A 24,223-nucleotide genomic window follows, 5' to 3' on the forward strand; every position below is an offset into this window, starting at 1 on the left:
AAATACATGTTATGAGTAAGTCTAGGCCTAAAACTGCGGCCCCTGTCCAAAATTTGAACATTTATTCGACGATATTTTTTCTATTTTGGATGTAAACCAGACATCTGCAACTGAACATGAATTTAGAGCTTTAAGATATCTTGATAATGTTGTATCTTAAATTGTAAGTTAAAAACTATGTTTGATCATAACACACGCACATCACGTCGAATTTGAAATGATTCTTATTGAATATTAACAAATGATACTGTCTGAATCATATTGAAAATGTAGGACAAAATATTTTTTTTCTTTTTAAATATGAACGTTTCAATATTGTTTTTAAATGAATGACATAGCAATTAATTTGTCATTGTCATGTTTAACTTTCCAATCCATAGAATAAGACTAAACAATTAATATTAGGTTATGCTATAGTGTTATGGTTTTTTTTATTATTTTAGCTACAATTCTTATGATTTTAAATTATATTGAGTACAAATATATTTATTAAAATTTTTAGTGGGTAATTATTGGGCTATTGTTTTATTCTGCTTTCTAAGTTGTTAATAACTATTTCTTGAATGGGATAAAAGTCTAGATAAAATAAAAATAACACATATTTTTAGTGAGTCTATATTTTTTTTAAACTTAATTAGATTTTTCTATTAAGACATCTTATTGAGCAGAGAAGCACTGTACCTACAATATGCAGATTTAATTGTAAATTTTTTATGACATTTTTAAATTCGTAGTATCTATGAAGATTGTCATGTAATCGCTTAAATGTGTTCATTTGAAGATTGAATTATTTTATAAAATATATCTACTTATTTATAAAAATGGATTCTGTTTTGCAACTCTGAAAGACATACAAAGCCATATTTCGGAAGTACGCGTGGTATGTTTTTACCTAATCAGTAGTGATATCATTACTGAATCTCAATTCCATCATTAAGACAGTTTCACGTGGCTTTAGAGTATTCTATTGACTCTGTCTACCCCGAAAGGGATGTTGTGGAATGTAATAATCCCTTTATAAGGTGTCAATCTTTTCTTTGGACTTGAAAGGAAAGCAAACGCTTTAGATAATGTGGTTACATTTATTATTGGAAGGCCAAAATAAGCGTTTTACATTCATGAGGAGTCTTAAGAAGAAATAATTTAAAAGACAATATCGATACCTATACATCGATATTATAAGGATATCGTGCTACTTCTCGAAATGAGGCTTCTTGTTTGAAAATATTAGACTAGAGTACACTTTGCGAGTTGTCAAACAGAGTAGTTATGTAAATAATGGTTTTATTGATATTCATAGTAATGTTAAAATTAATGGTATTGTGTGTTTGGACCTCTCGTGATGAAGGTCGATTTTCCGGATTACATGTGTCCTTATTTTGAAATTAGCAAAATATTTTTAGTGTTTGCTAGCTTTTACAGTACTTCCAAATAAAGGATTTACTGAATTTTGGATTTTTATTTCAACGTTCTTCGTTTTGACGCACAAAAATGATAATATTTGGCGCGTAGGTTTTATTTTCTTAAAAGCTACCTATATTTATGTAAAATAAGTATATTTAGGTAACCCAGAGATAGCCTCCTTCATTTTTTTTCATAAATGTTAATAAGTGCCATAAGTAATTTTATAAGAACGTACATAGATATTAATGGCCAATACTGGGCATTACGCACTTTAAAAAGGTGCTCTACTTATTAGAACTTTAAGAGTAATAATAAAAGCGTAGTAAAAAATATTTCTTTTTACTAAAATGTCAAATAAAAGTCAATTAAAAAAAAATTAAAGAAAGTAAAACAAACAAGCTTGTTTAGATAATATATATCAGTAAGGTCGTTGCCGACGCGCGCGCAGCCTGCCGAGCGCGGCCGCGGGCTGGCGCGGCGCGGGCTGCGCGTGCGCCGCGCGCCACACGCCCAGCGCGCCGCTCTCGCCCGCGGTCACCATCAGCTCGTGCTGGAATACATAGTATATTTATTATTTTATTTCACGATCGAATGAAAACTGGACTGTTTGCATACTAAATTTTTATAATCAAGAATCTATCATCATATTATACCTACATATAATCAAGTCTATCCCTTGCGGGGTGGACAGAGCTAACAGTCTTGAAAAGACTGAAAGGCCACGTTCAGCTAGAATTGAGATACACAAATAGTGATAGGTGGCTAGCCCATCAGCTAAAAGAAGAATTCCAAGTTTATAAGTTTATCTCTTAAAACTTATTCATGCAACCGATATGAAATCCTGCAAATATCCAAGTCTGATATATTTCCAGGTCATACTCACATCTTTCTGATACCAGCAGCACCGGACCACTTGTTTGTTCTGCGCGAAGTTTGAGTGAGGTTGTAACTTCTTGTTTGTTATACTCAGCGACCTCAGCACATGTCTGTGAACAGGTTCGTATTGAATAAGTACATATATCGTTTTTACTTACAATTTTAGCGTAATTGACCACAATCTGCTTGATGGGAAGTAAAATAGTCTTAGAAGAAACACGCAAGGTTAAATAATATGTTTTCACTGTCTTGAAATCCATGAGTTGTAGTAATACGGTAACAGATATTTTGTTCTTAATTTTCATGAGAATAGTAAGGTAGCGCAGTAAAAAGAACAGAACTACTCCATCTATCTGTTTTCCACGTATGTTGTAAAAGGCGTTTAAGGGATAGACTTATATTTTTGGGATTCTTCTTTTAGGCGATGGGCTAGCAACCTGTCACTACTTGAATCTTATTTCAATTATAAAGCCAAACAGCTGAACGTGGCATTTCAGTCTTTTGAAGACTGTTGGCTCTGTCTATCCCACAAGGTACATATGTTATGTTATATGTAAGTGAGGACAATACTCAAAGGCTGATGAATTTTTTTCACACACCAGCTTCACTCGCCGGTGATTCCACTGGGAATTTCTGTTTATGTGCCGTGTGGTTCCCGGCACCAATACAAAAAAGAATAGGGCCACTCCATCTCTTTCCCATGGATTTTGTAAAAGGCGACTAAGGGATAGGCTTACAAACTTGGGATTCTTTTTAAGGCGATGGGCTAGCAGCCTGTCACTATTTGAATCTCAATTCTATCGTTAAGCCAAATAGCTGAACGTGGCCATTCAGTCTTTTCAAGACTATTGGCTCTGTCTACCCCGCAAGGGATATAGACGTGACCATATGTATGTATGTATGTATTTCTGTTTATCCGTGCACCCACTGCAATTTTATTCAGCATAGTTTTTCTGATGGCAATGTAATTAATATATCAAGTATCATCGAGTTAGTATTTGTGTGAATTTTTATTGATATTTCTTACCCGTCCCCTCCGTACGAGCCGGCCAATACAACAGGAGTGTCGTCTGTGGAGGTGAAGACATCCACCAGGTAGCAGTCGTCATCCTTACTTCTCTGGAAAATACAAATATATACATACATACATATGGTCACGTCTATATCCCTTGCGGGGTAGACAGAGCCAATAGCCTTGAAAAGTCTGAATGGCCACGTTCAGCTATTTGGCTTAATGATAGAATTGAGATTCAAATAGTGACAGGTTGCTAGCCCATCGCCTAAAAAGGTTTGTAAGGTTATCCCTAAGGCGCCTTTTACGACATCCATGGGAAAGGGATGCGAGTGGTCCTATTCTTTTTTTGTATCGGTGCCGGGAACCACATGGCACGGCATTATTACACATTTTAGATTGATTTATTTATTGAAGAAACATATTATACCTTCATACTCCTAGCAATCTTATCCCTGCCATAACTCCTGACCAGATCCCCAGTCGCCGAGTCCCACAGCTGTAGGTCATTGCTCTGGGTCACGCAGCCCACCTGGTCCCCGACCAGCCAGGATATCCTCTCCACGGAGTTCTCCACGTTAAGAGAGTATAATAATGCGTCATCTTCACACTGCTCCATTATGTTGAAGATGTTCAGAAGACCGTCTAGGGAGCCTGTCGCTAGTACTTCCGTTTTGTCATTGTGGAATTTCACCTGTGTGACAAATTATAGTTACATACATAGATATGATCACGTCTATATCCCTCGCGGGGTAGTCAGAGCCAACAGTCTAGACAAGTCTGAACGGCCACGTTCAGCTATTTGGCTTAATGACAGAATTAAGATTCAAATAGTGACCGGTTGCTAGCCCATCGCCTAAAAAAGAATCCCAAGTTTGTAAGCCCATCCCTTAGTCGCCTTTTACGAGATCCATGGGAAAGAGATGGAGTGGTCCTATTCTTTTTTGTATTGGTGCCGGGAAACACACACAATTTATTTATTGTTTCAATTCATTTATTGCATAATTATAATTTTGTACATTTCAGTTCTCACAACTACAATAGTCACGGTTTTAATAATAAGTACAACATGAACCTCATAGGGTATAGCACAATTATGACTAATTATTATTATTATGTTCTACATTCATTCATGTTTTTAATGTAGACAATGTGCATTCGTCAATGATTTAGATTTAAGAGATCTATATTTGCATATTGACGTCTGATGAAAATGCTGCAGTGTAGTTTGTTCCGCCGCTTCTTCTACACATGCGCTTTGGAAGCTGTAGTAGTTATAATTAGATTTAAGTTATGTGACGTCAATAAGTGATACTTTGTATCCAATTTTGAGAATAAATCTATTGTATTCTGTTCTATGTTAAGAGTCCATTTTAATTTTCAAGTGGTTTTATGCTAAACATGATGCAGACTGAATAATTAGAAGGCAGACCCTGGGCCTCAGTGGGGACACTATGAGACTATGTACCGATTACTTCTCAGTTGCATTAGTCACAGAGGTCAAGCAGAAGATTTTAACAGTTAAGTTGTTTCAGAGGTTGCAACCTAAGAAACACCAAGAAGACAATACACAAAAATTTACAGTAAGAGTGTATGTTCAATGTTAGAAGGAGTACCTTAGGTTTCTCTTCAGAGGGGTGAGGATGTTATATACATACATAAAATCACGCCTCTTTCCCGAAGGGGTAGGCAGAGACTACCTCTTTCCACTTGCCATGATCTCTGCATATTTCCTTCGCTTCATCCACATTCATAAATCTCTTCATGCAAGCTTGGCAGTTTCGGGTACTTTTGACCTGACCCTTTACCAGGACGTCCTTAATTTGAGGTGAGGATGTTACTGGGTCTAACACCAGGAAGATTATCATGAAAGTGCCTGACCAATAAATTGAGAAAAAATCAATACCTGAGTGATATCGTCGGTATGTGACTCCCAATACCCTCCGAGAGGCTTTGTGTTCCTCGTGTCCCAGAAGACGAGGTATGCGTCATCTTCCACGACCTGACTGCCAGCGCACAGCAACCGGCCATTGCACGACACGTCCATGCATTCAAAAGGCCGGGTGATGCCGGATTCTTCATCTGGAATTAATTTATGGAAATACTTATTAATTAATTGACTTCTCCCGTTGTTGATTAAGGTTCAAAGATACTCATGACTATGCGTATTTTGGTTTTGGTGTAGTTGGTTTTGCTTCTTGCACCCACAACATGGAAGCCGCGAGAACATTAAAACACTATCACTATCCCATTTTATGTCACAATAAAAAGCGAAACAGCGATTGTATTTCGCGCGATAAAAACGGCTTCACTCCTGCCATGTTGGCATGCTGGCTGAACATTAAACTAAGTTTTAAAAGTAGGACAAGCCTAAAACCAGGTTCCTGTTCAGATGGTAAGTCTTAACTTACCCAACATATTGGATTAGGCATTTTTCTTCCATCTCACCTGATAGTAGGTAAATTCAAATTCAAAATTTTTATTCACTATTATAGGATACTATTATATCGCTTAATAATTGTCGTATGGTTTAACAACTTGGTTGACGTCAAATAAATTACTTAAAAACTAAGTTTACTGCCGCTTCCAAGGCGTCAGTGCAGAAGAAGCGGTAAAAAACTGCACTGCAGCATTTTCTTCAACAACGTCAACTTCACAATATTAAATTATACTTAGAATAGAATGTGGACGGGAGAATACATTGTTCAGATTTATATATTTATGAGATTTAATATTGAAAAAAGAAATATATATATATATATATATATATATATATTTTATGGATTGCCAATTTTAAAAAGATTTATGTACAGAGTGTACTGAAATTTTGATTTAAGTTCAAATTAAACTACAATTAATTACGAGGTTCCTGTGCCAAGCTCGAGCCAGATGACTATGAAGAAGTAACTATGAAGACTAAGATGTTACATGCCATTCACTCTAACTAACCATAACTATGATCCTTACCGTTATACTCTTGAACACAGCTTCCACTCTGCCGAGTGTCCCACAGCTTAACCAGTCCATCTTCTCCAGCTGAGAACAGCAGGTGATCCTCCTTAGGGCTGTACACTAATTCTTTCAGGGCTTTCTTGTGCCCGCTCAGTCGACATGTCTTTGATAAGGATCCGTTGTGGAACTCATATATTTCTATGCTATTGTCTTGTAAACTAACTGCTAATTTTGATGATCTGGAATTTAGCAATGAAATGTGATTTTTAGATGAAGTTTGCACATAAAACAACACTTTCTTTTTAATATAATAATGAATACAGTCGTCTATGCCAATTTTCTATAAAAAAGCCTAGCTTAACTAGTGTATTACTTTAAAAATATCTCATAGATACTATCTCAATTGCAAGAATTGTAATATTATTATATAAATATGTACGAACTAATATTTTTAGGTTATAATTAATAGTTCATGTTAATAAGAGTTTTTATGCAAATGTTGTACCTAGTGTAGATATAGAAAATGTAGTAGTTAGTTTACTTACTTTGTGCCTGCTAACTTATTAATATAGGATTTCTTGAGGGACACAGTAGTTTCAGCGATCAATTCATATTTTTTGCTAAAAAGTTGTTCTAAAGTTTCTGAGTCAACTGTATCTTTGTCGAAATCTTCACTGTCTATTATATCTGCCATATTATCTAGATATTCACACTTAAAAGCATTTATAAATAATGAATATTTATAAATGCTTTTAAGTTTAGTTAATATAGGTAGAAGAAATCTCGATAGAGAACAATAACAAATTCACATGTAATTTTCTGTCAAAATGACATTGTTTACAACATAGTGCTGTCCAATCGATTGTTTACTTCTGCGTTTGAATCGGTCTATCGGAGATCCGATTATTTGTCCAACCAAGGATTAGTGAAATATCATGTTTATTTAAATAAAGTTTATTGTGCTATGTATCATTGATACAATAATTTGAAGTGAATTGTAAATATTATTTGTCCATTTACAATGCTATCCATACTTTTTAACAGTGATGCGTTTAATTTTATTTGTAAACCTTGCGGTGAGTGCGGTATCTAGGCCCGGCTCGCTCGATGTCTCCGGCCGCGAGGCGTGCAGCCAGAGCTCGCAGTGGCAGCGGGGATACGCTGTCTAGGGCTCCGCTGGGGCAGGAGAATGACCAACGTATGTACCGTTCCATGCGGATGTGGTCTGAAATCAGTAGCATCAATTAATTGTTCATATTTACTCTGAATTATGGTAGTGATCGTATAGCGGGGTGCTTAAATACTTTGATACATCTTTTTTTTTAAATGGGCCCTCCTGTAGGCTGTACATGATATTGTTCGGCTTTGACAAAGGCACATCAACTCCAAATACCCTGATCATGGAATCTGGAAGTTAGCAGAACTTTTTTGAAGTCAATTGAAGTCTTACCGATGGCAGGGTCTACGATCGCGAACGCCCTCTTGAGGCTCTCCACGGAGACAGCATGCGAGGCTGCGTGCTTGCCCCCCAGCTCCCCCACCACCTCGCGGATGTACTTGTCCTGTGCGAGCTGTCTTTGTCGGTACAGTTCCCGGGCGAAGTCTACACGGTCGAAACCTTCCTCATTCTGAAAAAAGAACATTTTTTAGAATGGACTCCAAATTTTGTTTTACTATTCAACTCGTATAAATGTTAGAGCTATTTAAATTTCATTCAATCATAATAATGTATCCCCTCGTTCACATATCTATTCTAAGTTTAGATAATTGTGAAGTTAAGATTATTGAACAAAATGCTGCAGTGCAGTTTGTTACCGCTTCGTCTGCACTAACGCCATGGCAGCGGCAGTAACTTAGTTTACAGTACATAATTTAATTGACATCAACCAATGTTGTGAAACCAAAAGATATGACAATTATTAAGTGATGTTACTTAATTGAATTGAAAGAACTTACTTCGGGGCTAAATCAATAAGTGTAATTTGTCAAAAACAAAAAATTCCCTGATGCGATTCCAAGTACAGGTTTCAAGCAAAATATTTATATATAAAAGTAGGTAGGTAGGTACCTCATGAAACAACTTGTCCAAGTTGACGTCATTGCTAGTCATCTTCAACTTCAGCTGCTTCCTCACGACGTCCAACAGGTTCTTAATGTCCACCTCGCTCTTCAGAGGAAACACCGTCTTCGCGTGCTTCTCAAACTCTTCAGTTGTGATTGTCTGTGTGGAAAGAATTGATAACCCTTTACTACAAACTCAATTTCGCTCTCATAAATACATATAATCACGTCTATATCCCTTGCGGGGAAGACAGAGGCAACAGTCTCGAAAATAGTGATAGGCCACGTTCAGATGTTTGGCTTACTGATAGAATTAGGATTAATATAAAGTGACAGGTTGCTAGCCTAAAAGAAAAATCCCAAGTTTATAAGCCCATCCCTTAGTCATCCGTAGAACTAATCATTATTATATGTATGAGTATAAAAAACAACGTGTTGATAACCGGGGTTCGCTATAATTAGGTAGATTTATTAGCCTTTCCCTTGATTGATTTTACGACATTCATGGGAAAGTGATGGAGTCGTCCTATTCTACAGTGCTAGAAACCACAAGGTACAAATATGATAAAAATACCTACTTGAAAAGAAGAATTGATTTAATTCTACAGATCTGTGGAAGACAATAACTCACCTCCCCATCCTTGCTATGCTTGTACAGAACCTCCTTCAGCCGTGACCACTGTGTACGGTGTCCCCAGTAGATGTCCTCACTCAGGTGGCCATGAAGGACTCCCCAGAACAGCTTCACTTGCGGCTCGTCAAGCATTTGCTCGGCGCCCGCGCATAAGTTGTACGCCCATTCCGCTCGCACACTTGGCTGTTGATATCTGTACATTAAAACGTTTACCAAGGGATCAGAATACCATAAATATCAGTTTGGAATGATAGATGACTGTGGGTGATGCAAAATACATATGCTTTTTTGGAAATATGTAGTTTCTGCCTGCTTCTCTGGGAAACAGGTGTGACATATGTATGTACGTTATGATATAGGAAGTCTTGGGAACTGTAGCGGGAGCGATGATTCGGCTCGACCGCCACCAAAGGTAAGATCTTCCGCCAGGCTGGTGTGACGCCTGGGGAACCGCGGCTCCGACGATCCGATCCGTGGTTGTCATCTGATGTCTTGCACGACGTCGGGAATCAGCATCGAGGCGGGCGCCTCCTGGCTGAGAGATCAGGCGCTGTCCGTTAAAACGAACAGGTCCTTGAGACGTGTACTTACACAAAAGATGCTTAGGTTTGTTTTCATCTCGCGAGTCGACTCAGCGGGCTGTAGGGCCGGCGAGCGTTCTCAGCGATGTAGAGAAAACAAACCTAGTTGTCTGAGTCAGATGGGGTCTCTACGAGGTCTCTAGCGTACTGCTTGGCGTCGGGCGGTCTGGCGTGGAGGGGTGCCAACTCCTGCACGTATGGCATAGTCGACTCTCCCGTTCGCTGGAACTGCCTAGTAGCTAGATGCCTAATAAAGGCGTCCAGGCTCTCCATCCGCAATCCCTTGTGAATCACGGTGTTTCGCACATAGCGCGGGGCGTCAGTAACTATTCTAAGTGAAATCGCCTGTTGTGACTGCAGTTGGTCTTTACGCGTCTTGTTAAGGAGCGCGTACCAAGCTGGGGCGGCGTAAGTTAAGCGGGGGCGTATGTAGGTTTTATACACACCGAGTTTCACGTTCAAGGGGAGTGCGGACTTAAGCACAGGATGCAATAGAGCTCGCGCAGCGCGTGTAGAGTTCACAACATGCTTGACGTGTACCTGCATCGTCAAATACCGGTCGATATGAACCCCCAAGTACTTGACGTTGGGGGCCCACTCGATTACCTGTCCTTGAAGATGCAGGGGGGGCGGGGGCGGGCGCGGGTGACACAAATCGCCTGCGTCTTCGCTACGTTGACGGCTAGCCTCCAACGGGATAGCCACTTTGGTATCGCGTCTAAAGTCCTTTGAACGGCTCTCACGGCGTAATTCACGTTGACATACGACGCATAATACGCCGCGTCATCCGCGTAGAGCGCCAAGTGAGTGCCTCGTTCGACGGGGATGTCATCCGTGTACCAAGAGTAGCAAATAGGAGAGAGACAGCTCCCTTGCGGGACGCCTGCCTCTACCTTACGTTCGCTTGATGTAGCGCCCTCGACTGCGACTCGGAATCGTCTATCTGAGAGGAAGCTGGCCACGGTCTTGACGACTCGACGAGGAGTCGTAGAGGTGGAGAGCTTGTAGACTAGACCTGGATGCCAAACGCGGTCAAACGCTCCTTCCATGTCAAGGAACACTCCTACGGTTTTCTCCCCTTTGTTGAAAGCAGCCGTCATGTGATGGAGCACCCTTGTGAGCTGGAGCGTGGTAGAGTGGCCGGCTCGAAAGCCGAACTGCTCGTCTCTAGGAGTCAGATGAGTTGTGAGATGTTGCAATAGCAACCTCTCGAACAACTTAGAGATGGTAGCCAACAGCGTTATGGGGCGGTAGCTTCCTGGAAGCAGAATGTTCTTGTTTGGTTTGGGAAGCATGATGACCTTACCGATCTTCCAGTTGGAAGGAAAATGGCCGGTACGTAGGATTCCATTGAATAGCCGCGTCAGTACCGCGATCGCTCGCGGTGGTAAGTGACGTAGCGCTTCGTTGGGGATGCCGTCGATACCGGGGGCTTTGCGTAGCTTCAGTTTGAGAATCATTCTCGAGACTTGGCCGGGGGAAAAGACTATGGGGTCTTCGTCCGGGGTAATGGGACGCTCGAAGTATTCGTCCAGGAGCTTCTGAACCGTTTCAGCGTGTTCAGTGTCGGCTGAGGGATTCGGTCGAAAACGCTGTTCGAGATTATCTGCGAAAATTTCGGCTCTATCATCGGCGCGATAGCGGGGAGTGCCATCGGCGGCCAAGAGGGGGCGGATGGGTAGAGACTTGCCGGCGAGTTGCCTACAGAGTCTATGGATGGACGTCCAATCATCACTGGCCTGCTCTATCACGCGAAACCAACTGTCGCTGGACTCTGTTTCCAGGGCCCTAGCGATTCGCTCCGATAGAGAATTGACCTGTGTCTTGAGGGACGGGCATCGGGTTTGCTGCCATCGTTTACGCAGGACTCTCTTTTTGGCTATCATCTCTCTGATGTAGGACGGGAGGGGACGGCTCACGCGGGTACTCACTCTATCTGTCGTAGCGAGACGCAAGGCTTCCTGCAACACCTCACACGCGTGGGCGGCGAGTTGCTCTACATCTGCGATGTCGCTGACCGGTCTGGATTCAAGATGTTGCTCTACATGCGCGCTGAACGAGTCCCAACAGATACGAAATCTGGGGGGAGGGGTAGGCCTTACGGTATGGGCTGCATCCACTGTGACGAGGACAGGATGGTGGTCAGACTCCATGTTGTCCTCCAGCACATCTGTAGTGATTACGGTGGCAGCTGGGAAGCCTCTCAGGAGCGTCAGGTCGATTACGTCTGGCAAGAATGCGGCTTGGTTGGGATAGTGGAAATAATTTTACGAGTACCCACCTCCTGGCAAGGCCACCTTCCGAGACCTAAGCCTCAAGGAAGGCAGCCCTGGAAGCAGAGGCTCTCCCGGTGGCACTAAAAGGGTGAGGCACTTACCGCGGAATACCGACGAAAATACCCCTGGGATCCGAAACGGGGCACCCGGTAATCAGTGCCCGGTGCGACCTCCGCTGCACGGGAGGGGCCGGGCAAAAGACACCGTGTCCCGGGTCCGGGGGGTAAGTGTCGCAGAGACAGGAACAAAAGTACTCCCCGCCGAGTTCCGCACTCACGCGATCCACTTCACACACGAGAAGGGCTACGCAGAACTCACCGAAACTCGCACCTGTCGCACTGAGACGTCCGGAGCGATCGACCGCGGAGCCGATCCGCTCCGACGATGTTGTGTCGGAGGTTGTATATATAGCTCCAATCCGTGAAATCTTTGAAATCGCGTCTTAGATTCTTCGCTGCTATTGGTTGAGCGCGTCAATTTCTTCACGATGATTGACAGTTGTTGTAAGATTGGATGTTGTGACGAGTGGCGTAGAGATGTCGCCACAGGAACTATCGAGTTCATAATTCCCAAGAAGTTTATGAATTGGTGGAGAACGAAAGTCAAACATATAGGTAGGCTCCAATAATTGCTACATCTACCATCTAGTGCCATCAAATCTGTCATTGAAGTTGTGGTGTTCCGTTCCCACGTCGATTTGATTAGTCAGTCAGTTTTTAGTGTCCAATTTCTTAATCGGCTGCGGCGTCGACGCGGCGACAGCCCAAAATAGTCCTCTCTCTCTACCGCGTAAGGTTAAGCGTAAGGATTAGAACTTGTGAACAAATAAATTGCAGTTATTAATGGAAAGTGATTTATTCCTCATCCCCAAGTTTAGTCTTCATTTCCAAGTTACCACCCTACACATATAAAGAGGATGCATACTGCAGGGCTCATGGTGCTGCAGCTTGCCGAGCCAGATCTCGTTGACAAGACAATAACACACCTCCCTATCCTTGCTATGCTTGTACAGAACCTCCTTCAGCCGTAACAACTGTGTACGATGTCCTCAATAGATGTCCTCACTCAGGTTCCCATGAAGGACTCCCCAGAACAGATATGCTGACAGACAGACACCAACCTGTCCTCGAAGTACTTGGTGACGTAATCCTGCATGGATAGCTCATGGTGCTGCAGCTTCCCGAGCCATATATCGTTGATGATGACGCTGACTTCACGCCGGGAAAGACGCAAGTTGCGCACCTTACCCTCGTACCGAAGGTACGGCGGGATCATTGGATCCATGCCCTGGACACAGATTTAAGCATGTTTATATATCAGGTTACTTAAATTTTAATATTAAGGTTATCGTAGAGTTAAGAACTGCAATAGAACTCGTGCGTGCTGCTAAGAGTGTTTTTACTAAGAGATCAACCTAGGGCTGCTGGATAGGACATAGAAGACATCAAGAGAACCCTAAACCGAAGAGCTTGTATAAAAAAGATCGGTGAATATGGATTAAATGTAATAAGTATGCAGCGATCATGGCAAATGGAATGATTTGAGTCCCTGCCTCTTTTGCATGTGCAAGTGTAGGAATATTATATACGGCTTACGTACGAGCCCATCAAAATGCTCAAGTTGCTCACTCTCCGCCGCAGGTCCCAGTTCCTTCAGCAGCACCCTGAGGATATCCCTTGAAGACAATCCTCTGGCTAACTGTCGCCATCTGCAGTAAGTAGTAATAATTGTAATGACGTTTGGACCAAAAATGCATAACTCCTCCAAAGATTTCAATTTCAGACGGTTTCCAGTATTGAAGCAGATTTGTCACCTGTCTCGCCCTCCACCGATAAAATCAGCACAGAGCTCCCACTGCGGCCGCGGAGTTCCCGCTCGTTCCAACTCACTGCATCGCTCACGGCATTCAATCAGTTCCTCTTCCAAGTTTTTCTTTAGCGCTACAAATTTATCAAATACTGTTGAAATAAAAGCACGCTGTGCAAGTCCAGGTGGAAATAGCACAGCGTTTAACTAGAGTATCTACCTTCCTAATGGAGTGACAAAGCTGTAAATCCTTAAGAGATAGAGCACTTCAATCCTAGTAACTGCGTGCTTAGTTTAACACACGTTACTTTTAAAAAAATCACATTAAGTACAACAATATTTTAGAAATATTTTACAATGGCGCCCAACGTGTAGCCAGCGTTTAAATTTAGATTTAGCCTATATGTAGATTTAGATATTTAAACCCTTTGTAGTTTTAAGTTTGCCGAACTGTATATAGCTACAGTTGTCCCACTTACTTGACATTCGTTTGAGCTGGTCCTGCAGCGCTGTAATCTCAGCCTGCAGCCGCTGTAGCTGCTTCAGATTGTCATCATTTCTGGCGCTCAAGATGTCGTACTCGCGCTGGGGGACTGTGTCCGCGTACTCTTCTGTCATTTTCTTTAGCTCACTGTGCGTTGTTGAGAGCTGTTCTCTACATTGTAAAAGCAATATAGCACCAAACTTTTTCCCGCGACTTCGACTTGCCTATCATAGACGTTTATCTAGGATCCCATGGGAACCACTTTTCCAGGACAAAGTACATATTACCTACACTATACTCGTAAGAACAATTGAAGTTTGGGAAATTCCTTGATAATCTATCGTGCTGTCGAACACTTCTCGATTTTTATAAATCACTAGTGTCCGACCGAAGCTTCGGCTTCGGCTTCGGCTTCGGCCACCTTCGGCCAAAAAATCCACCTTCGGCGAAACATTCGGCTTCGGCCCAAAATCCGGCCGAAGCCGAAGGTTTCACCGAAGGTCCGAGCGACCGTCGAAATTGAACGAACTGTTACGAAAGTCATGAGGCGGCGGGGAGTCACTGTCAAAATATCACATTGCTGATTGCATGCATCAAAACAAGTCCGTACGTGTATTTAAACGAGTGTTTTTGTAAGAAATCAAATCATTATTTTTACCAGTAGGTAAATCACAAACTTTTATCTATACATATAATAAAACAGTAAAAATATTTTGTCTGTACATTTAGTATTTTCGACTGAAATGGATAGAGGGACACTTAGAATGAATAATAGAAAGCAAAAATATATTTTTTTAATTTCTTGTCTGTCTGTCTGTATGTATGATCACGATTATCTCCGAAAGTACTAAACCGATTTACTTCAAACTTTCACCAATTGCTTTGTTTTAACTCAGAATAACATTTAAAGTTTGTTTCATCAAAATCGGTTCACAAAAAAAAAGTTATCGACATTTGAATGAACTCAAGGCATCAGTATGCCTGCAAATAAGTTACGAAATTAAAAATTCAAAGTCATTTATCATTATACGACGGCATTATACCTATAACATATAAATATAAGTGAAAGGCGACTAAGGGATGGGCTTTCAAACTTGGGATTCTTTTTTAGGCGATGGGCGAGCAACCTATCACTTTTTGAATCTCAACTCAATTCTATCATTAAGTCAAATAGCTGAACGTGGCCATTCAGACTTTTCAAGTCTGTTGGCTCTGTCTACCCCGCAAGGGATAAAGACGTGACCATATGTATGTAGTCTACTTTAATTTCGACACCAACGCAACTGCTTCGATGGTCCAGTGGTTAGCCCGTGAGACTGTGAAGTTGGCGGTCCAAGTTCGAATCCCAACAATTACAAGATATTTTTTATTATTAAAAATATTTTTTTTTTTTTGTATTGTTTGAGTATTTTATGTAAAAAAACTGAAAATCAAAATACTACATATAATAAAACGGTAAAAATATTTTTTCTGTACATTTAATATTTTGACTGAAACGGATAGAGAATTTTTTTTTTACATTTTTTGTCTGTCTGTATCTGACTGTATGATTAAAATTCAACTCGAAATTTACGCGGACGAATAACAGCTAGTTTATCTCTAAACCAACCACCTCTATGATATATCATCAACTTCTATATGAGACAGTCAATATATAAACCTTCAATATTGAGGTTTTGAAATGATTTTAATATTAATTGTAGCTTGTAGACAATATTGAACAAAATTAATTACTGAGTGCTGAGAGAATATAAACCTTCGGCTTCGGCTTCGGCTTCGGCCGAAGGTTGTGGCGATAGCCGATTAATCGGCTTCGGCTTCGGCTTCGGCCAAAAATAGACCTTCGGTCGGACACTATAAATCACAGAAGAAAGAAAACCTTTTACCTTTACATACATAAACTTTTCTGGAGAGAATCCCGGAGTATGCCTTATGACTACGATAATGGATCGGGTAAGACTTTATAGGTAAAAAGTTTAATACCTGCATCGATCAAGCGCGATCCTCAACACGACAGGGTCCCCATAAGCCTCATCCACGGGGTACGAACTTCCATCCAGTTCCTTCAGCTTCATCTGGAGCCCAAGGTTCTCGAAGTAGAGGGTGTATCGCGCGTCACGTTCCCGCATCAAAGTCAGGTAGTCAGAGAATTTCTCGTCATTGAGCTACACATCAAGGCAATTATAACTTTGTTATGTCGCTCCCGTTAGAGTAGGTATACATACCTACCACCTCCATGTGTATAATAATATTATAATAATGGTATAAAAGTAAAATAAGAATGCATATGTAGGTATCCGAAATTAAATGGGCAATAGAGGTAGATACCATGTTGGAAGCGTAGCAAAGTGAAGAACATAGTGTGCGAGCTGCTTCTCTTGCCGCGTAAATTGTCAAAGTTAATTAAGGGAATGGCATAATACTCTATCAGTTAAAACAGCAAAACACCTAAATCACGCAAGCAAATATTTCACGGATTGGAACATATATACAACCTCCGACACTATATCGTCGGAGCCGCGGTTCCCCATGCATAACGCCTAGCCTGGCGGAAGATCTTCCCTTTGTGGCGGTCGAGCCGAACTTATCGCTCCCGCTACAGGATTTTTCCTTGTAACATGTCTTAATTTCATTTGCATCACTAAGCCTTTCGTGGCCTATGATTCTAATCATATTTGGCTGTCTACTCCGCAATTTAGCATTTTTTTATATTTTTTATTTGTGTTTTTGCATTAACAAACCTGCGGTGTGCTTTCTTGCACTTTGCAAAATCTTTCCCTAGAAAGTCGTAAGAGCCATTTAATGGAAAATCATTTTCACCAAGACAACAAACATGAACTAGGTACCTAATCATTTAGGTTCCCCTAGGTCAAGGGAGTCACTTCGGTCTTAAATAAGTATCAGCGGTCATAACCAGACTTTCCTACTCCTCGATAGTCATGGGCAGACCCTGGGCTCGTCTCCACGCCAGGAAAATAATAATAACGCAATAGAGGAGGACTTGGGATTCCTCTTTAATGTAAATCCCTGCCAATCTAAGGTCTGCCGCGCCGATGGATGCATGGCTAGGGGCGAGCCTAGTCTCGAGCGTGCCACTTCCGCCATGGGGTTGGGCGACCCCCAGGTAATGGCTAGCCTTACCCTGGCATGCGGGGCTCTGCTGGGGCGGACAAAATTTTTCCCTAGCGTCTCGTGGGAATCGCATGGATGCAAATTTTTTGAAAGAGCACCTAGATGGCGGCGATGGTGTCCGCACCCCATCACGTCTCGTTCCCGGCGGGAGCGGTATGCGGTCTGCTGAAAGCCGCTTTGCGACGATGAATGTAAGAGGAGGAATGAAGGATAAGATTGAGGAAGTATGCCAGATGATGGATGAAAGACGTTTGGATGTGTTGTGCGTGAATGAAACGAAGCGGAAAGGATGCGACGCGACGCAGCACGGCCCTTACACGGCGTATTGGTCTGGAATTGCCAGTACCAGCCGAGGCTGTCAAGGGGTCGGTCTAATTCTTTCTGCACGAATGGCTGAGTGCGTGAATGAGTATGAGTGTGTCAGCCCTCGTCTTCTATGGATTAGGCTGAAAGTTGGAATCACTCGGATCTTCGTTCTAGGTGTTTATGCACCTTGGGATGTGGGTTCGAGGGGTACAACATCAGCAAAAAGCGAAAACGAGGAGTTCTGGAATAGTGTAAGAGAAGTATTGAAAGTTACCAAGCCAAATGAGAAGATTATTATGTTAGGTGATTTTAATGGATGGGTGGGTGTAAAGCGTGATGGATATGAAAAGGTGCTTGGTGCGTTTGGTGACGAAAAGGTGAATGATAATGGAAGAAGTGTATTAGAAATTTGTCTAGAGTGGGATCTTTTTGTGTCGAACTCAATGTTTCAACATAAAGAGATCCACACCTACACAAGAGTGGAAGGTATTTTAAAAAGTATGATAGACTTTGTGATTGTAGATGAAAGATTGAAGAACAAAGTGCTGGATACCCGTGCATATCGCGGTGCTGGCATTGACTCGGACCATTTACTGGTGATATCCCGGATAAGGGGTATCTTCAATCGCTGGCGGCACAGGGTAAGGGAGCAAACCAGCGCTTTGGAAAGAGTAAAAGTAGAAAATTTGCAAGATATGGATGTAGGTAAGAAGTATATTAATAGACTGAAGGATGAATTTGAAGATTTAGAGGAAATGAGCGATATTGAAGATGGATGGAAGGAATTTAAAGAAAGAATTGTGAAAGTAGCTGTTGAAGTGTGTGGTGTAAGTAGAAGAAGGAAAGGAAAAAATCACAAAAATGCGTGGATGAGTAAAGATGTGCAAGAACTTGTGCGATTAAAGAAGAAAGCATGGCTGGATTTGTTAGCAGCAAAAGCTAACTTAAGAATGCAAGAGGTTATAGATGAAGATGTGAATGAAGCACGTAAGGAATATAAGAAAATGAAAGATTTGGTTAAGAAAGCTGTGATTAGAAAGAAAGAAGAGTATAAAGAGGATTTTGATAAAAGGCTATCAGAAGACTTTCAGTCAAATCTGAAAGTATTCTGGAAATCCGTAAGGTCAGCCCGAGGAAATACTATAACCAGAGAGCTGACTAGGATCAGATGCCAGGATGGTAGCGTTGTGAAAGGAGAAGAATGTGTACTAAAGATATGGAAGGACTATTTTGAAAGTTTATTTGAAAAAAAGGAAGGAAATAAGAAAGATTTCTGCTATAGCGAAGAAAAAGAGAATGAGATGGAAGGCGAAATTGAAATGTTCGAAATTGTGGAAGCACTTAAGAGTATGAAAGCGGGAAAGGCTGCTGGGTGTGATAGAGTGTCGGTCGAGATGCTTAAAGCAGGAAAAGGCGTAGCAGTTGTACTGCCTTTTCAATTTGTGTTGGAGAAGCGGCCGAGTACCAAAAGATTGGTGTAAGGCTGTTATCGTGCCACTTTACAAAGGAAAAGGGTCACAGCTGGACTGCAAAAATTATCGTGGTATAAGCCTGCTTAGCGTCGTCGGCAAATTGTATGCTAAGGTATTGATTAATAGAGTCAGGAATGAAACTGATGACAAAATATGGGATGCTCAAGCGGGATTTCGAAAGGGAATGGGATGTACTGATCAGGTCTTTTCCTTGCGGTGCATAGCCGAAAAGTTTTTGGCCAAGAGTCAAAAAGTCTATTGCACATTCGTAGATCTGGAAAAGGCCTATGACAGAGTTGAGAGGAATGAATTGTGGTCAGCACTTTCTATGCATGGGGTGAGCAGTCTCTTAATACGAGCACTGAAATCCTTATATGAGGATTCGAGTGCTTGTGTCAGGATAAACGGAGCGCACACTGAGTGGTTTAAGATTGAGAAAGGCGTTAGGCAAGGATGTGTTGCGTCACCGTGGCTGTTCAACCTATTTATGGATAGCTGTTTGACAGATTTGAAAGAGTCTAAAAGTGGATTAAGGATGAATGAGTTACTCGTCAAATGTCTGCTCTATGCCGACGATCAGGTTATACTGGCGTCATCAGCGGAGGAGTTACAGGAGATGGTAAACTGTATGCATGAAGCTTTAAAAGAGAAAGGAATGAAAGTGAACGTAAGTAAAACTAAAACACTGGTTTTTGAAATGGAGAAAGAAATGACAGCATGTAATATTTTGATTGGAGGAGAAAAAGTGGAGCAAGTGAAAGAGTTTGTATATCTAGGATCAAAGTTTACATCAGATGGCAAGTATGATAGTGATATTGAAAGGAGAGTGAACGCGGGGAACATGGTGAATGGAGCTTTGCATGCCTTTATGAGCAGTCAGAAACTATCCAAAAAGGCTCGACTGGCTGTGCACAGGGGCGTGTTGGTCCCGACATTAATGTATGGGAGTGAAAGTTGGGTATGGCAAAAGAAGCATGAAAGCAGAATAAATGCAGTGGAAATGAGAGCGTTAAGGAGTATGATGGGTGTGAAATTGAGTGACAGGATAAGGAACAGCGTGATAAGGGAATGTTGTGATGTGAAAGAAGATGTAGTTACAGGAATAGAAAAGGGTATGTTAAGATGGTTCGGTCATGTGGAGAGGATGAATGAAAGCAGGTTGACTAAGCAGATATACAAGGAGAGTGTGGAGGGAAAGGTCGGAGTGGGAAGACCTAGACGAACGTATCTTGATCAAATTAAGGACGTCCTGGTAAAGGGTCAGGTCAAAAGTACCCGAAACCGCCGAGCTTGTATGAAGAGAGTTATGAATGTGGACGAAGCGAAAGAAGTATGCAGAGATCGTGGCAAGTGGAAAGAGGTAGTCTCTGCCTACCCCTCCGGGAAAGAGGCGTGATTTTATGTATGTATGTATGTATGTAATAGAGGTCGAGCATCGGAAGTCGACCGGTTAAGATGCCCGACTAAATGCGTAAGTAGGTACTTAATGCGCTTAGAAACACAAGTTCGAATCCTACCTCGGCCTCTTTTCCACGAGTTACGTTATGTAGGTACCTACATTAGTTTGAGGTCTGATCGATGGTCTTGCCTCTTAGACGAGAGAAAATTTAGCGAGGAAACCTGCACATTCAGGCAAATGGATATGTTACCATGATTCAATATGGTTTAGGTTCCCCTGTAAAGTTATTTGAGGTCAGATATGATAGAAGTCGTTTCATGTAGAAACCTGACTCATCCAATCCAGGAATGTGATCAAAAGGCGCACTCGAGGCTCATCTCCGGAAAGATGAGGATGTAACCGGGACTACCGCTATAGGAGGAAGAAGAAGATTTAGAGGACGGTATGCGACGCACGAGCACAATAAAAAAAAACTTAATAATATAAAGCAGCTTCTCATATTCTCAATAGGAATCATGTAAAATAGATACGTATCTCACGTAACTATCCTTTGTAACAGCAAAGACTGGCACCTTATAAATTATTATATATATATGATAATAAGTGGTATGTAGTTTTGAATAAATTGATAATAGATTGAGGAAAATAACATAGAGTAGGTAATGGAAGAACATGATAACCTTTGGCTTTCAAACGTTATCTAATTATTGTTCTATTAATGTATTAGATAGCTAACTCGTTAATCAACATGTACTTACATAAGATGAATTTTAACTAGAATATACCTACTTAAAATATGTTAGGGTGCCGGTGCTAGTGCCGTGTGGTTCTCAGCACCAAAACAAAAAAGAATAGGACCACTCCATCTCTTTCCCATGGATGTCGTAAAAGGCGACTAAGGGATAGGCTCACAAACTTTGGATTCTTTTTAGGCGATGGGCTAGCAAGCCAAATAGCTGAACGTGGCCATTCAGTCTTTTTAAAGACTGTTGGCTCTGTCTACCCCGCAAGGGATATAGACGTGACCATATGTATGTATGCTAAGGTGATATTTTGTTCAGTAATTGGATGACAAGTGAATATTAGACGATGGATGAATATAATAAAACAAGACAAATGGTTGAACACAATATATTGCCAACACCATAACAAACAACTTACAAATATATTCTGATACTGTTTTTAAAAATACTATGTATTTATACACTACTAACAATATAATGAATTTGAAGAATAAGGTCCTTATCACATCTAAGTACAGATAAACACAAGATGTATGAAGACTTTTGATAGTGAGTTGTAAAAGAAAATTCTCACTGATTTTCCATTATCCGTAACCAAGGAAAAAATTAAGTACATATTCCATAGACACACATAATATCTTATCAGTGAGTATTAGGTGATAATGCCCACATGAATGAATTTTTCAGCTTTGGTGACAGAACATATATAAACAAAAAAGCATGACTCCCAGCCCGTGTAGTGTATTATTCACTTTCACCATTTCTGCCATACCTTGCCCATATCTTTTTTCAACTTGGAGACTTCAAAAGTCAACTTCAAGTTTTTCTCCTTTAGTTCCTCATTTTCTAAGACTAATGTCTTAATTTTATCATCTCGTTGGTTCTTGCACACAGAGATACCAAATGCTTTCTGCAAAAACAACGGTCCACATGAATTACTAGTAAAAATATTTTAAAGTAAAATTCTGTCTACAATACTATACAACTTTTAATGCTATTTCGATGAAATAGGAAATATTTCTTTTTAAAATTTTGCTAATTATTTATTTTTACCTTTAACTTGCAATAAACATCACTGACTATAAAATTTAATCTTTGTGAAATTTGTCATGACAGCTACGGTATATTATTATAATACAAGGTTGAAATATCAAGTTGACTTTGAAATTCTCATTTGCTTCATCTCAATCCAACTTTTTACTTTGGTCTTTATACAAGCTATATCAGCTCCGTACGTCCTGCAACACCCCCCCACATACCTCACCCCCAAGTCCAACCACTCATGGACATATGTATCTAAACCTACACACTTGTCACGATCCACCCACCCCAAATCCACATTGAATTTCTCTCCTGAATTAGGGTATGTCACAAACGGTATTGGATCATCTTCTCTGTCACTGTTAATACCTTGGAATAATGTTGCAACAATTGCGGGAGAACAACAATTGACACCAACACCTACCAACTGTTCAGGATTTGAATTATAACATTTCTTCACCACAGTTTTAAAGGATTCACCATGTACAAGGCTCTTGTCATCTTTACAACTGAATGACAGCCAAGCCTTAGCTTCAGGGAATTCTTTTAGTAATTCCACTAACATTTCAGCCTCAACCTGACATGGTATGGTCTCAAATGCTAACATATCAACACCTGCTTCTAACAAAGTCTTAATTCTAGGAATGTGCCACTCACGCATTGTCTCCGGAGACGTGTTATCAGCGTAATGGCCGTCGTACTCCGAGCCGTCGTGTAAATGAGCTCCGTAAGGACCGACAGAGCCGACTATAAGAGGCCTTCGCTCTGGAGGCGACTGAAGCTCTTCGAGAAACCGCTGTCTTGCTCGCTTTGCTAACTCCACTGCTCGTCGAATGAGACCCAGACCTTCTTCAGGCGAGACGCCTAAATGTTTAACGAATCCTCCGACAGAAGCTTGGTATGTGTTCGTCATAATAATATCAGAACCAGATCGCAAGAAATCTAAATGTGTCTTAACAACATCCTCTGGATGTGTTTGCAGGAAACGAGCGCTCCATAGCGGGTCGCCGTCGGTGGTGGTCCCCACATGGCACGAGAGTTGCGTAGAAAACCCGCCATCCAATACATAAACAGAAGGGATTTTTACATCACCGATAGTTGACATAACTGCCGATTACTTTTGCTATAATTTGTTTACAAAACTTTATAAACGGTTACCGACATTTGAGTTTTGGGTAATATTGAACAAGTTAGATACGGCAACCAAAGGAAGATATAAATAATTGATATTGATAGAGTTTTTTTACCACATAAACGTAAATGTAAGAAACCGAACCGAAAAGACATAAGTCTATATTCCAAATAAATCAAACTGAACTGAAAGCCAAATTGTCAACCACTCAGCTGTTGCCTTTATTGTCAGATGTCACTGCTATCTGCCATAAACGCCTGCTGTCAGTTTAGTTGGGCAAAGAACCTAACTCTAAATAACTTTTATCTTCTTGATATTACTTACATCTTGGGCGATGAATTGAGATATTCGTTCGTCTCTAATATGGAGTGCATTGTGGTAAGATTGCATTATTTCACTGAGAATATCTTTGTAAGTTGTTGTATTTTCTATAAGAGCCTTGAAAGCTTCTTGATATATCTGTAATATATTTATTAGTAAGCTTTTTATTTTTAAATATTGGGAAAATCCACAGATTTAAATCTACAGAACTTCCTTCTTCAGAATTTTGTTATTGGTCTAGTAGCACATTGGTAAAAAAGCACAAAGCTTTCTTACCACTAGACCAATAACAACATTTATGTATGTATAAATGAGTAAATCGTGTATAATTTAAAGTGAGTAACGAGTCACAAGCCATATAACTTACTTCAAGTATTTCATCATTATTCTTCTGTCGTTGTTCTAAAAGTTCACTTGTATTGTTTTTAATTAATTTTAACTTACTAGCCACAGTACTTAAAATTTGTCTTAAATATTTTGGTGATCCATGATTTGCAATCATTATCATTAATATAGGTTTCTTTACCTTAATTGCAATATTTGTTGGTTTTTATCAGTGTATTGTGGTTACTGTGGAAATTATCTTATTAA

At 40.7% G+C, this 24,223-nt stretch overlaps 3 protein-coding genes across 3 annotated transcripts; all 3 read right to left on the reverse strand.

Annotated features, from left to right (window-relative positions):
* Nucleotides 1-1,393: 1,393 nt before the first annotated feature.
* On the reverse strand, nt 1,394-7,030 carry LOC106136598 (WD repeat-containing protein 89). Its single transcript, XM_013337201.2, has 7 exons — nt 6,790-7,030; nt 6,260-6,483; nt 5,199-5,374; nt 3,723-3,986; nt 3,308-3,399; nt 2,288-2,390; nt 1,394-1,954 (listed from the first exon to the last, which is right to left on the reverse strand). The coding sequence occupies exons 1-7, from the start codon at nt 6,936-6,938 to the stop codon at nt 1,823-1,825; spliced, it is 1,140 nt and encodes a 379-aa protein (XP_013192655.2). The 5' UTR covers nt 6,939-7,030; the 3' UTR covers nt 1,394-1,822.
* A 132-nt stretch (nt 7,031-7,162) lies between these two features.
* LOC106136600 (translin-associated factor X-interacting protein 1-like) lies at nt 7,163-24,164 on the reverse strand. Its single transcript, XM_060949504.1, has 12 exons — nt 24,000-24,164; nt 23,636-23,770; nt 21,911-22,048; nt 16,070-16,251; nt 14,082-14,257; nt 13,610-13,736; nt 13,396-13,504; nt 12,917-13,083; nt 8,937-9,132; nt 8,313-8,465; nt 7,695-7,872; nt 7,163-7,469 (listed from the first exon to the last, which is right to left on the reverse strand). The coding sequence occupies exons 1-12, from the start codon at nt 24,138-24,140 to the stop codon at nt 7,303-7,305; spliced, it is 1,869 nt and encodes a 622-aa protein (XP_060805487.1). The 5' UTR covers nt 24,141-24,164; the 3' UTR covers nt 7,163-7,302.
* LOC132902850 (uncharacterized) lies at nt 22,042-23,477 on the reverse strand. The gene has a single exon (XM_060949510.1). The coding sequence runs from the start codon at nt 23,282-23,284 to the stop codon at nt 22,289-22,291; it is 996 nt and encodes a 331-aa protein (XP_060805493.1). The 5' UTR covers nt 23,285-23,477; the 3' UTR covers nt 22,042-22,288.
* Nucleotides 24,165-24,223: the final 59 nt, after the last annotated feature.

Source organism: Amyelois transitella, chromosome 19, assembly GCF_032362555.1.
Source record: "Amyelois transitella isolate CPQ chromosome 19, ilAmyTran1.1, whole genome shotgun sequence".
Lineage (NCBI taxonomy): Eukaryota > Metazoa > Arthropoda > Insecta > Lepidoptera > Pyralidae > Amyelois > Amyelois transitella.

Excerpts from the sequence above, each read along its gene's own strand:
- LOC106136598 (XM_013337201.2), bottom strand. The coding sequence starts at position 6,938 with ATGGCAGATATAATAGACAGTGAAGATTTCGACAAAGATACAGTTGAC. Across the intron at positions 6,484-6,789 it reads AATAAGTTAGCAGGCACAAA|ATCATCAAAATTAGCAGTTA; the intron begins GTAAGTAAACTA and ends GCTAAATTCCAG. Across the intron at positions 3,400-3,722 it reads AGATTGCTAGGAGTATGAAG|AGAAGTAAGGATGACGACTG; the intron begins GTATAATATGTT and ends TGTATTTTCCAG.
- LOC132902850 (XM_060949510.1), bottom strand. The coding sequence starts at position 23,284 with ATGTCAACTATCGGTGATGTAAAAATCCCTTCTGTTTATGTATTGGAT.
- LOC106136600 (XM_060949504.1), bottom strand. The coding sequence starts at position 24,140 with ATGATAATGATTGCAAATCATGGATCACCAAAATATTTAAGACAAATT. Across the intron at positions 7,873-8,312 it reads TGGACAAGTTGTTTCATGAG|AATGAGGAAGGTTTCGACCG; the intron begins GTACCTACCTAC and ends TTCTTTTTTCAG. Across the intron at positions 7,470-7,694 it reads GATCGTAGACCCTGCCATCG|ACCACATCCGCATGGAACGG; the intron begins GTAAGACTTCAA and ends TACTGATTTCAG.